Source organism: Jaculus jaculus, chromosome 15, assembly GCF_020740685.1.
Source record: "Jaculus jaculus isolate mJacJac1 chromosome 15, mJacJac1.mat.Y.cur, whole genome shotgun sequence".
NCBI classification, from domain to species: Eukaryota; Metazoa; Chordata; class Mammalia; order Rodentia; family Dipodidae; genus Jaculus; species Jaculus jaculus.
Window position 1 is genome coordinate 16,831,955 of NC_059116.1, and position 12,423 is coordinate 16,844,377.

Sequence of the window (12,423 nt, forward strand, 5' to 3'; positions counted from 1 at the left end):
TATTTGGCTTTACATGGGTCCTGAGGAGTCAAACCCAGGTCATTAGACTATGCAGGCAAGTGCCTTAACCACTGAGCAATCTATCCAGCTGAGAATTTCAATTTTGAAAAGAAATAATGTAATTAATTCTCTTTTTTTTTTTTTTTTTTTTTTTTTTTTGAGGTAGGGTCTCACTTTAGCTCTGGCTGACCTGGAATTTACTCTGTAGTTTCAGGGCAGCCTTGAACTCCCGGTGATCCTCCTGCCTTTGCCTCCAGAGTGCTGGGATTAAAAGTGTGTGCCACCACACCCAGCCAGAAATAACCTAGTTAATTTCAATTGTGAAGTTATTGTTAAATTTGCTGATAGTTGAATCCGTAGACTCTTGCCTCCAGTGGTGCTTTAGAAGGGGGAAGGATGAGGGGAAGAGAAAGGATGGGAGAAGGTAGAGAAAAGGATAATTGGGACAGAAATGAAACTTTAAAAGAGGAATTTAGTTTTACAGGTTGATGTTGAGAAACTTGGGTGCAGGGATAAGTTTTCAAGCTAGTATCAGGATGTAAAACTTTCTCTTAATTCAAACATTGGCTGAATCCCTACAATGCTCAAGGCACCATACGAAGGTGGGGAGAGGTATGGAAGTCTGTAAAACAAGCTTTGCCTAAAAGAAACTTTAAAAATCATGGCATATATTGAAGTATGGATATTTTTACTATTAGCTTTAAATTTTTATATCTTAATTATTGGTGTATAAGTTAAAGTTCTAAAAAACATTTCTAAATTTTTCTAATATAGAAATTATTAGGAATAAATTAGAATATTAGAAATATGAGAAATAAATAATTTCTATATATAAATATAGTTCTAAATGTATCTTATGTAAAAGTACAGACAGTAGACATGTCCACTTTGAAATTAATGAATTTCTTTTCCACAGACAATTACTGTTTTTACATCAAGATATTCTTACAGCACCTATGCCTGGAATATTAAACCAAATTTGGGTAGTAATGTCGGTTAGTATTACCAATTATTAGAAGTAATATTAATAAATGGTAATTCAAATATCATAGCTGAAATTGAAGTCGGGTTATAAGGATTAATCACTTTGTGCTGCATTTGGATTGAATGTTCCATTAACAGACAACTTTGCTATGTCTGATGTTTAAATCCATCTTTGTGATGCTAATTTTATATTTATTTTTCTGTCATAAATATTAAGATAAAAAACATTAATGAGAAAACATGGCATACTATAATATTTTAAGATAGTATGGGTTTTAGTGCCTTTTCATCAAATTTTATTCTTTAGTTAGGAAGACATTTCTTTTTGCACTTTTTAAAACTTTTTTATTGACAGCTTCCATAATTATAGACAATAAACCATGATAATTTCCTCCCATTCTCCACTTTCCCCTTCAGAAGTCTACTCTTCATAATATCCCCTCCCCCTCTCAATTAATCTCTCTTTTACTTTGATGTCATCATCTTTAAGGAAGACATTTCTTATTTTAGTAAATCAACTTTTTAAAGAACAGGTCAGTTTCTTTAACTTAGAAATTTTATTTAAAAATTATTTTACTTAGTGAAATTAGAACCAAAAACATATTTCCTAATGCTGCATATAACTGAAATGATAATGAAATGCCAAAAATCTTTATTAACAACATTATTCTCATGTTTTTGTTAAAAAGTCTTCTGAAGATTCTGTTTTTCTAAGACTAAGCTTGTGTTGCCGGGCATGGTGGTGCACGCCTTTAATCCCAGCACTCGGGAGGCAGAGGTAGGAGGATAGTAGTGAGTTCGAGGCCAACCTAAGAAGACAGAGCGAATTTCAGGTCAGCCTAGGCTAGAGTGAGACCCTACCTCAAAATCCAAAAGAAAGAAAGAAAGGAAGAATATTTAATGCTGATAAGTCATCAAAACTCTTTGTTATATTATTTTCTCTTAGAGATATATTTATATTTATCTGTTCATTTTAAGTTGTTAGTAAATAAGCTAATCTCTTTTCTAACTGAAAATTATTATCGAACAAGGAGGAAAGTTTTTCTGTTTTAGCATTCTGGATAATTCAAGTATCCTATTCTTAGCAAGAATTATAGTAAGAATAATATAGTCATTTTGAAATATGCTTGGCTTTCTTCAAAGGTATTTTATAAAACAAAAAAAATAGCAGAAAATGCTTTTGTGCATGCTATTGTGACACTTGAGTTTCTGTCCTATCCTTTTTCATAGCCTGTCCTTTATATCTGTCCATGTTCACACATACTTCTTCCTGGTGTGTATGGCCATGAACTATTTTATCTTGTGGACATGCAGCAATTTATTTAAAGCTTAACGTTCCCCTCCTCCCCTCGAAGGTAGGGATTCACTCTAGTCCAGGCTGACCTGGAATTCACTATGTAGTCACAGAGTGGTCTGAAACTCACGGCAATCCTCCTACCTCTGCCTCCCAATATTTAAAGCTTTTTAATGTGCATCTGAGATACCAGTTTTTTGTTAATACAAATACTACTTCAGAAAGCAGTATTGAAATCATATCATTTTTGTCTGATGACTTGTAAGTGGATAAATTTTTAGCAATGGGATTGTGACACATTTTAAACTAAATACTGCTAAATTGCTCTCTGACAAGTTTGTGTTTTAGCAAATAGCATCTCCTTCATGAATACTGGATATTAACAGCTTTTTCATTTGTCACTTTGTAAAGTTAAAAAGAATAGCCAGACCTGGTGGCGCACACCTTTAATCCCAGCACTCGTGAGGCAGAGGTAGGAGGATTGCTGTGAGTTTGAGGCTTCCCTGAGACTACATAGTGAATTCCAGGTCAGCCTGAGCCAGAGCGAGACCCTACCTTCAAAAACCAAAAATAAATAACAGTCTTGAGCTAGAGAGATGGCTCAGAGGTTAAAGGTGCTTGCTTGCAAAGCCTGGTGGCCTGAGTTGAATTCCCCAGTACCCATGTAAGGCCATATACACAAAGAAGCACATGAGTCTGGAGTTTATGTGCATTGACAAGTGGCCCTGGTATGCCCGTATTCATTCTCTCTCCCCTCCCTCTGACTACTACTTTCTTTCTTAAATAAATAAATAAATAAAATCTTAAAAAAGTACTTAGGTCTTTCAAATTTGAACTTCCATCCAGTTTCCTTATTCATATCTAAGTGTGTCTTACAATTAAGAAAGGTGATGAGTACTTATGTAAAATTCATTAGCTTTGGCCTTTATATGGCTTCAGGGTCCTCACTCTGAGGATGTGACCACAGAGTCTAGTTCAGGGAGAAATGATTATGTATTTTGAAGGCGTAGATGTACCTAATTGTTATATATATGTGTGCCCTGTGTTATATATGCTTTAAATCTTTATTCATTACATCAGTTAATTACATATTTCTGTTGTCATTTTTATAACAATATAACAATTTTATAACATTTTTGTCTATAACAAAAATGTGTATTTTTGTTATAGATACCATTTTTTAAAGCTGGAAAACTTAATGCCTACATTGAAAAACATGGAGCTAAGGTATGTGCTTAAAAGAATAATAATTTCATGTATATATTGTTAGATTGCATGACACTTGGAATGATATGAAAGTTCATTTCAGCCATCTGTCACAGTCTGGGGAAAACCATAGTGTTGAAGAACAGTGAGGAAGGATGGTGGCTAAAATCTTTTTCTGAGTCAAATCTTTGGTCATTTAAGGAATTTACCCATCTTTTAAAAGTCGTTAAAAACTATGGTAATCAAAATGTGATAGGTCATTTGCCTAGAATAAGTACCTAGGTGTTTCAACATTCTATTCCTTATTATGAAAGTATCTAATAATTTAATCCAAGCCTTCTATGCTGTCTTGTTGGTTTGCTCTTGCAGAATTCCTTTTTCTTATTAGTTTATCACTTTAATGGTCAAAATTGTATTGCTTTTGAGACAAAGTCTATGAAAGTAGTACAAGGAATGGCACAGTATGAATTTTTTATTTATTTAAGGGGGCAAATAGCCTACAATATTACTTTTCAGTTGAATTTTGAAGTCAAACGCAATTTTTTTAGTGTAAATAGGTAGCACTTCAAAATTAATTCAGTGAGAGAATGTTTATACTGAGTCCCATCATTTTATATTTACCTTGAAATTACAAGAAAAAGGGCTGGCGAGATAGTTTGGTGGTTAAAGCACTTGCCTGCAAAGCCTAAGGACCCAGGTTTTATTCCCCAGTACCCACATAAGCCAGACACATAAGGTGGTGCATGCGTCTGGAGTTCGTTTGCAGTGGCTGGAGGCCCTGGTGCACCCATTCTCTCTCTCTCTGTCTGTCTGCCTGCCTCTTTCTCTATCATTCTCAAATAAATTTTAAATAATTACTTACAGTGCTCCCTTGTGCACTAACAAAATGTTTACTTCATGATTTATTTTCTCTCAGCATTCTAATTCTCACCTTATACTCATCAATGCAGTCTTGCATTTCCAAAATACTTGAATTCTTTCTTTTAATAGTCTTGTCCCTTTTCCATTTACCTCTGATCCTCATTCTTACCAAGTAACTTATTTTGTCCTTCTCAGACTCCCAGATCTCGAGGTCTTGTCAGTGTACTCTCTTCCAGTCACTCTCTTGCCCCTACACTAATTGAGCCTTCATAGTTATGTCTGATTTTCCTTTATTATGGATAGTGTTTATACAGTAGTAAACATAAACATCATGTTTATTGAACCTTACAATATCTGAGTATTCTGCTTGTTTCTAGAGATAAAGCTGTTATGCTTACTGACACCTCACCACTTCACAGATTTAAGTATGTCTTGGTGGGAGGGTATGGCTAGCAGGAAACTTGTCTCATGGCTGCAAAGTGGAAAAGTGAGAATAGAGAATGCTCACACTTGCAGATTTTCATTTACCTCCTTTGATTCCAACTCAGCTCTAGCCTGTGCATGGTGCTACCCACCCTCAGAGTGGGTCTTCCTTCCTTAGTTAATCCTCTGGAAATGGCCTTATAGACACACCCACATGTACTTTACTCATCTCTCTTAAGCGCTTTCCAAGCCAGCCAATTTGACAGTTAAGATTAATCACTGGAGCTGTGAATAGTAAGTATATCCATCTCTTTTGGACTCTATTCAAGGATTTTTGTGTAATAAACAGCCTTGGATCCCATCCCAACTCATTAATCTAGTTGCATTCGTGTACTCAGAACAACACTTAGCAATTCTGTTGATCTCCAGAATTTGCTTTCTATAGTCTGCAGAACTTTAGCCCCAAACTAAACTAGCTTCTTTGGCTTCCTTTAACTCCCAGTTCTGTATTGCCAATTTGGGAAGCCTATCAGGCTGTGCTAGATAACCTGCCCAATATTCTCGGGAAACCATAGGGTTTGTCTTGTTGGCTTCTCATGTGTAAGAGATCACAGGTCTTTGTTGCATGATGCCCAATGTCTTAGGAACATTGTTTCATATAATTTGCCTAGATTTTTAGATGTTTCAAGTGAGAGGATAAATCTGATTCCTATTACTTAGTGAATCAGTAGTGAAAGTCCTAATTTTAAAAATTAATCCTATACAAATAGAGATACCTTTTTGGTTGCATTTGGCTGCTGTGTTTAGCAATTTCAGATATTAAACTAGAGATAACAAAAATGAAAACATTTAGAAGATATTCTGTCTAGTCTGGGTTTTGTGTGGAGAAGGAGGTAGAACTGAAGGTTCTTAGCACACGTCATCATTTTGCATTTAAGTATAAACAGGAGAATTTGGCACTTAGCATAGTAGTGGTATGGTTTCAAAGTGAATATCCTTTTAACAGTCCTTAACAATTCAGGCATTAGCTATACAAACAATGATAATTTTTATCCAAACACCCAGCTAATTAAGTGAGTGGTGATTTAAGCATGCAGGCATTTTCTGACAATGCAGTTGCTCTTAATATGCTCATATTTTGTTCTTTAACATTTTTAGATGGAGGCCCCACAAAGAGTAATTCCTGCAATACTTCAAGTCTGCCTTGTACATTCATTTACCACCAGACTTGCTCCAGCCTGGAATAGAGCAGGTCATCTCTTGGTGCAAGGTGACTATATATTTGCCAATCATTAGGATTGAACAAGATAACTTCTGTTGTCTAATTTGTTTTTAATTTCAAGTTATCTTATTTTTAGGGAAGTACCAACTAAGCATCCTCAGCTAAGCCCACAATAATATCTCTGTCACTTCTTTAATGGGGGATAATATAGAGGCCTGTTGATGTTGAGTTAAAATTCTTGTATTATTGTAATACTTTATACTTGGGAATAACTATGCTGTAAACAATTGATTAAAGTTAACACACATTGTCAGTTTTTTAAGCCAAAAGGCTATCTTGAATTTTCTCAGAATTTGGATGGCTTTTTAAGTATTTTGTAACAGAAAATAAATATTTAAAAGAAGCTGGGAAAATGACTCAGTGAGTAAAGTGCTTATCTCATAATAATGAGGACTTGAGTTCAAATCCCTAGCACCCATGTACAAAATAAAAAGAGCATGAGGGTGAACATCTGGAATCACAGTGTTGGAGAGGATGAGGCAGAAGAATCCTAGGACTTGCTGGCTAACCAGTCTAGCTGAGTGGGTAAGCTAAGATCTTGTCTCAAAAAGTAAGGTGGAGAGTGACAGAGGAAGGTACCCAGTGTCAACCTCTGCCCTACACATGTGCACATGTGCACACACACACACACCATACACACATGCATTTTTTTTAATTCGGAGGAAGAATTGTATATTTTGATCCCTTTAATTGAAGTAGGGTCTCATTTTAACTCAGGCTGGCCTGGAATTCACTGTGTAGTCTCAGAGTGGCCTCTAACTCACGGTAATCCCCCTACCTCTGCCTGCTGAGTGCTAGGGTTAAAAGCTTGCATTACCATGCCTGGCTAAGAGAGATTTTTTTGAAGAGATGCTTTTTGAGTAATTATATTTTTCTTTGAGCTGCCTTTAGATATTTGCTTGTGTAGCTGTTTTATAGTATCTTTCACATCTCTCATAATTTCACTTGAAAATATTATATATGTAAAAAGTGATTATTTCTGAGTATAATAATATGCTGTATCCTGTGAATTTTTTTAAGGAAGAGATTTTCTTTCTCAGATGGGAAAGCAAAATGCTATTGGTAAGTAAAAATGTATAAATCAATAAAGCATTAACAAAATAAACCACTATTTAAAAAGCAGCGTTATACATCATTGGGTTGTGACTACCTTGATGATCACCATATACCAGAATATAGTCAAACATTATTGTAATCAAATTTTCACCCAGAAAATCTCTGCTCCTCTCTCTCCATATATAGATGATTGAAAAAAAAATCACTTAATTGGGGGAAAAGTTGTATTTTAATTAATTTTCCCTACTTACTCTGAAACAGTTTAATTCTGCAAGTATTTTTAATATATAGTTTTTAGAATCGTATTATCAGAAATGTTACTACTAACATGCTAAAGGCTTATATTTTTGAAAAAATTATTTTTCTCCTAACAAGTTATCTAAAGGGACACAGATAGCCTATAATAGTCAGTTTACTCTAAGATCCATTCTAATTTATTTACATGATTGCACTTAAGGTTACTAAATAGTACCCTGACATAGGAGATAGGTAAGAATCGGGAGCCCATCAGTCGTGGTGGGGCTCCTCCTGAGCAGTTTACCCTCCTGGCACTTGTTAGGCTTTGGTCATGGTGGTCACTCTGCTCTAACTCTGGATGAATGGATTTTCTACCTAAACTTAGTTTTACTGCACTAACACTGCTAGAAATGAAAGATAACAGTTTAAAGTAAAATCCCTCAGTCCTGTGTTGGGTTTCTTTTATTAAGATGTACTATATTCAAGAAAACTCAAAACATTTTACTTTATTTTATTTTTATTATTTTTTGAAGTAGGGTCTCACTCTAGTACAGGCTGACCTGGAATTCACTATGTAGTCTTAGAATAGCCTCAAATTCATGGCAATTCTCCTACCTTTGCCTCCCGAGTGCTGGAACTAAAGGCATGAGCCACCACGCCTGGCTGTCTCAAAACATTTTAAATATATACTTACTTAACTTTTACAAAGTGAATGGAGCCTTATAACTGGTTTCAGATAAAAAAAAATGACATTATGGGTACCCCAGAAGACTCCATGCCTTGTTCAAATACTTTCCTTCCCAAGGTCACCATATTTTGTCTTTCCAAAACTATTTTTATTTATGATAAAGTAAGGAGGAGGCCTGTGGTCTCGAGGAGTTAGAGAAGATCTGCCAGTACATTTGAGGAAATGTTGATAAAAGAATATGCAAATCAGAAGCCTAGTGTGGGACTAGCTCAGATTTTAGAAGTTGATAGTCTCTATTTTAACATATACTAGATATCAAATTTAAAGAAGTATTTACTGTTTTCCTCTAAACTATAGGATATTTTATTTTTCACTGCAGCCCTATTCTATCTCCTTCATGCATGTATCCATGTTGTTCTATATCCTTGTCGTAGATGTATTATCTGTAGAGTGCTAAACATACAGTTAATTATTTGAACTTTACTACATGTGTAGAAAAAGTATTCTTAATTTCTAACTTGCATAAGGAAAGTAACTTGTGTTAATAAAATACTCAATAATAAATTCAGACCATGGTTAATTTTTTTTTCAGTATTAGGCATCAATGTAACAGAAACTCAAATTTGTCTAAGTATAGAAGTTTGCACTATCAGAATGCCACCAGCTGAGGTACAAAATATTTTATTTGTATGTTCTATATGTGATATACTTACTAAGTTTACTACTATTATGCTTTTAGATTTTAGTTTTCATCATGCAAGTAGGTAGAATTTGTCATCAAAATTTATGCTGTTAGATTTTCTCTCACATGTAGAATATGTACTACACACACATGATCTCAAAGCAGGAGGAGGATTGTTAGGAGGAGGAAGGGTTAGGTGAGACAAGAAAGGGCAATGAGGGAGAGTATGAACAATGAAAGTACAATGAAATATATATTGGTCAGTGTCAGTGAAACCCATTATTAAGTAGAAACATATATGGACACAACATATATACCATCATTTTCCTCCTCCCTGTCCCCATTACGCTGAGGGCCCTCTTCAGTGGCATTGTACCTGAGGTTGCAGGTTATGAGATGTGAGAGGATCAATCATTATAATGGCTGGGGGTACAGTGGTGAGGCAATGTTTTATGCTGGTCTGTAATTCACTAAGTAGCTGGCCTCAAACTCATGGCTCCTGTCTCAGCCTCTGGAGTGCTAGAATTACAGGTATAAGATACCATACCCAGCTTAATGAGATGAATAATTTTAAAAATCCATGAAATTAAATGCTTGACCTATTTATATTTTTATGAAATTTCACCCTAATGTCATTTTATTCATTTAACTTAAGCCTTTTGTTTGGTTTTAGATTTGGTTTTTTGAGGCAGAGTCTCACTTTAGCCCAGGCTGACCTGGCATGCACTATGTAGTCTCAGGGTGGCCTTGAACTCATGGCAATCCACCTACCGCTGTCTCCCAAGTACTGGGATTAAAGGCGTGCACCACCACGCCCAGCTGCAAGTCTTATATTACTCCTTTTCAGTCAGTTTTTGGCCTTTTGATGTGATCAAGTGTAGTATTTTTGTTCAAAAATATTAGATAGCATCTAAAACACCACAGCCATACCTTGTCTCATCACCCCATCACCCTATCACCTACTTCTTTTACCTCAAAATATTAAAATCACAATTATCAGTTCATAGTAAATATAATACTTCCTTAGCATTCTAGCAGTATTTCTCCCCCCCCCCCAAGGTAAGGTCTTCCTCTAGCCCAGGCTGACCTGAAATTTACTATGTAGTCTTAGGTTGGTCTTGAACTCACATGAAACAGTATTTTTTACATTTGTTTTTTCATACATCACACATTCTGCCTTTGTCTTTGATTTTGCTAATTTGCTGTTATACATAATATATTGTATGTACATACAGCCTTACACATTAGTGGTCACTCAACAAATGTTATTTTCTGTCCTGTATACCAGTGGTTCATTGGTGACAGAAAGGGATGGAGGGAGAAAAGAATGGTGTTGCTTCCCATGAAACTGTCTGGAGACAGTTTCACTTATCACAGGGTATGGAGGAAGAGAGTGATGTTCTGCTAGCATCTAGCAGGTAGAAGCTGGAAGTGCTGCTAAATATATCCAACTGTACACAAGACATCCCTGCCACTATCCCAGCAAGGCTTTCTTCAGCCCAAAGTGTCAACAGTGGTAAGGTTGAGAAACCCCAGACATAAGCAGATGACTTCATTTGCTTAGGATGTCCCCAGTAATTGTACACACAGGTCCTGCTCATCCTTTAAGGGCCAGCTGAAATGCTATTCCTCCGTTCATTTATTTATCTTTAATGCTTGAGTATGTGTTATGGTGAGCAATAAGACAAGTTAAAGATGAATGGGATCTACTCTTCTGCCCTTTACAATTATGTAAGCTGCTAGGAAGTCTGACCTACATATAAATAACTGAAGCAAGTGATACGGCAGGATGCCTTGGACTGATGAGAAACTGTCTCAAGGCTCAAAACTTTATCTGATCCTGGGGAAGCCCTCCTACTATTCTGTACCAAACTCATATTTATTTTTAGAATTATACTAACTTTCATATACTCAATTTCCTTTATAACCATCATGAAGACCAGTGTTGTGTCCTCACATTTATCTTTTCTACAGATGGCATGTCTATAGTTTATACCTGAGTTTGAATGAATTTGCAGATTAAAAAAGAGGACATTAAAAAATACATCTAACTGGGCGTGATGGCACACACCTTTAATCCCAGCACTCGGGAGGTAGAGGTAGGAGGATTGCCGTGAGTTGGAGGCCACCCTGAGACTCTGTAGTGAATTCCAGGTCAGCCTGGGCTAGAGTGAGACCTTACCTCAACAAACAAACAAACAAACAAATATATATATATATACACACATATACATGCATACACACACACACACACACATATATAAATATCTAGAGATGAGGCCATCAGTATAATTTTTCAAAATGAAAAACTTGCAGGGAGTGAAGGGAACATTACTCTGATGAGTTACTAGTCTAACTTTCAAGAATTGGGTGGGATATATCACTGGAAACAAAAGGAAGTCTTTCAAAAGAGTAACCTATCAGAAACCTAGGATTAGACAGATTTACCCAGCCATTTATACCAGAGAATCCTTCCTTGGAATTTGGGCACTACCCCTAACATGGCAGAGAATGCAGAACTCCAGTTTAAAAATTTTATTTATTTATTTATTTATTTACAAGCAGAGAGAGATTTAGGGGGGTGATACGGGCATACCAAGGCCTCCACACATTGCAAACGAACTCCAGATACCACTGAGCCATCTCTCCAGCCCCCAAACTCCAGTTTTGAGCAGAAGGCCAGTTCCCAAGAAAAGAGAGGAGTTTGGCCAGGTAGTATGGGTTATTTGTCCCAGTTTGACCAATGATCTAAGTCACTTGGTCTGTCCCAAGGAGTAATAAATGTCAGACAGACAAAGGATGCTAGGAATGCGCATTAGTAGACATGGAAGGAGATACCAGAAACGGCATTCTACTTCCTGCTGAACATTACACACTTAATACAGGCTTGATGGATTAATCCCCTAAATAATGATTGAACATCACTCTTCTATATCTCCTTTATATATCTACATTCCTAAAAATTGTACTCTTGGGCTGAAGAGGTGGCTTAGCGGTTAAGTGCTTGCCTGTGAAGCCTAAGGACCCTGATTCAGGGCTCGATTCCCCAGTACCCATGTTAGCCAGATGTACAAGGGGACATATTGAGTTCATTTGCAGTGGATGGTGGCCCTGGAGTGCCCATTCTCTCCCTCCTTCTCCCGCTCCTTCTCTCCCTCCCCCCTCTCTCTCTCCCTCCCTCTTTCTCTCTGTCACTCTCAAATAAGTAAACAAAAAAAATTTTTTTAATTGTACCCTTGTGGAAAGTTTAGGTCTTGCCTGATTCTTCTGTATTCCACATAGGCACTAAAAGTTAGTTGGATTTCATTTTTCTCTTATCAAAGTCTGGTATTGGTTATTAAGTCAGATGGGCAAGATTAGGTAATGAGAAAGATGTTTCTGGTCTCTTCCCTCTAGTTTATCTTGTAAGAGCTTATTCAGAGGTTGTATTAGAGGAGCACAGGTTTTTGTATACACTTGACCAGAGAACAGCTCTCTATTGGGAAGATTGTCTCTTTTTCTTGTTTGGTATTGTGTAGTATATGTGGTGTGATGTGTATGGTTAGTACATGTACACATATAGCTTTTCCCTTTTGCTTAAGCATGCAGCTTTTAAGGAGGGATATGGGAAGAATGGGGCACCTGCCTAACCAGCCAGATCAGTGACATGGCTAGATGGCCTTCACTTCTCCATGCAGTTCATCTTACATACATCCCTTCCCCATGTTAAA

The 12,423-nt window shown here is 36.4% G+C and overlaps 1 protein-coding gene across 1 annotated transcript in view; it reads left to right on the plus strand.

The window, feature by feature from the left end:
* Positions 1-12,423, plus strand: part of C15H18orf63 (chromosome 15 C18orf63 homolog) — a 38,575-nt gene that overhangs the window by 1,581 nt on the left and 24,571 nt on the right. The window contains exons 2-6 of the mRNA XM_004654642.2: positions 917-995; positions 3,449-3,505; positions 5,927-6,038; positions 7,071-7,112; positions 8,624-8,700. Of these exons, the coding sequence (XP_004654699.2) occupies positions 917-995; positions 3,449-3,505; positions 5,927-6,038; positions 7,071-7,112; positions 8,624-8,700 (367 nt within the window). The remainder of the gene's footprint in view (positions 1-916; positions 996-3,448; positions 3,506-5,926; positions 6,039-7,070; positions 7,113-8,623; positions 8,701-12,423) is intronic.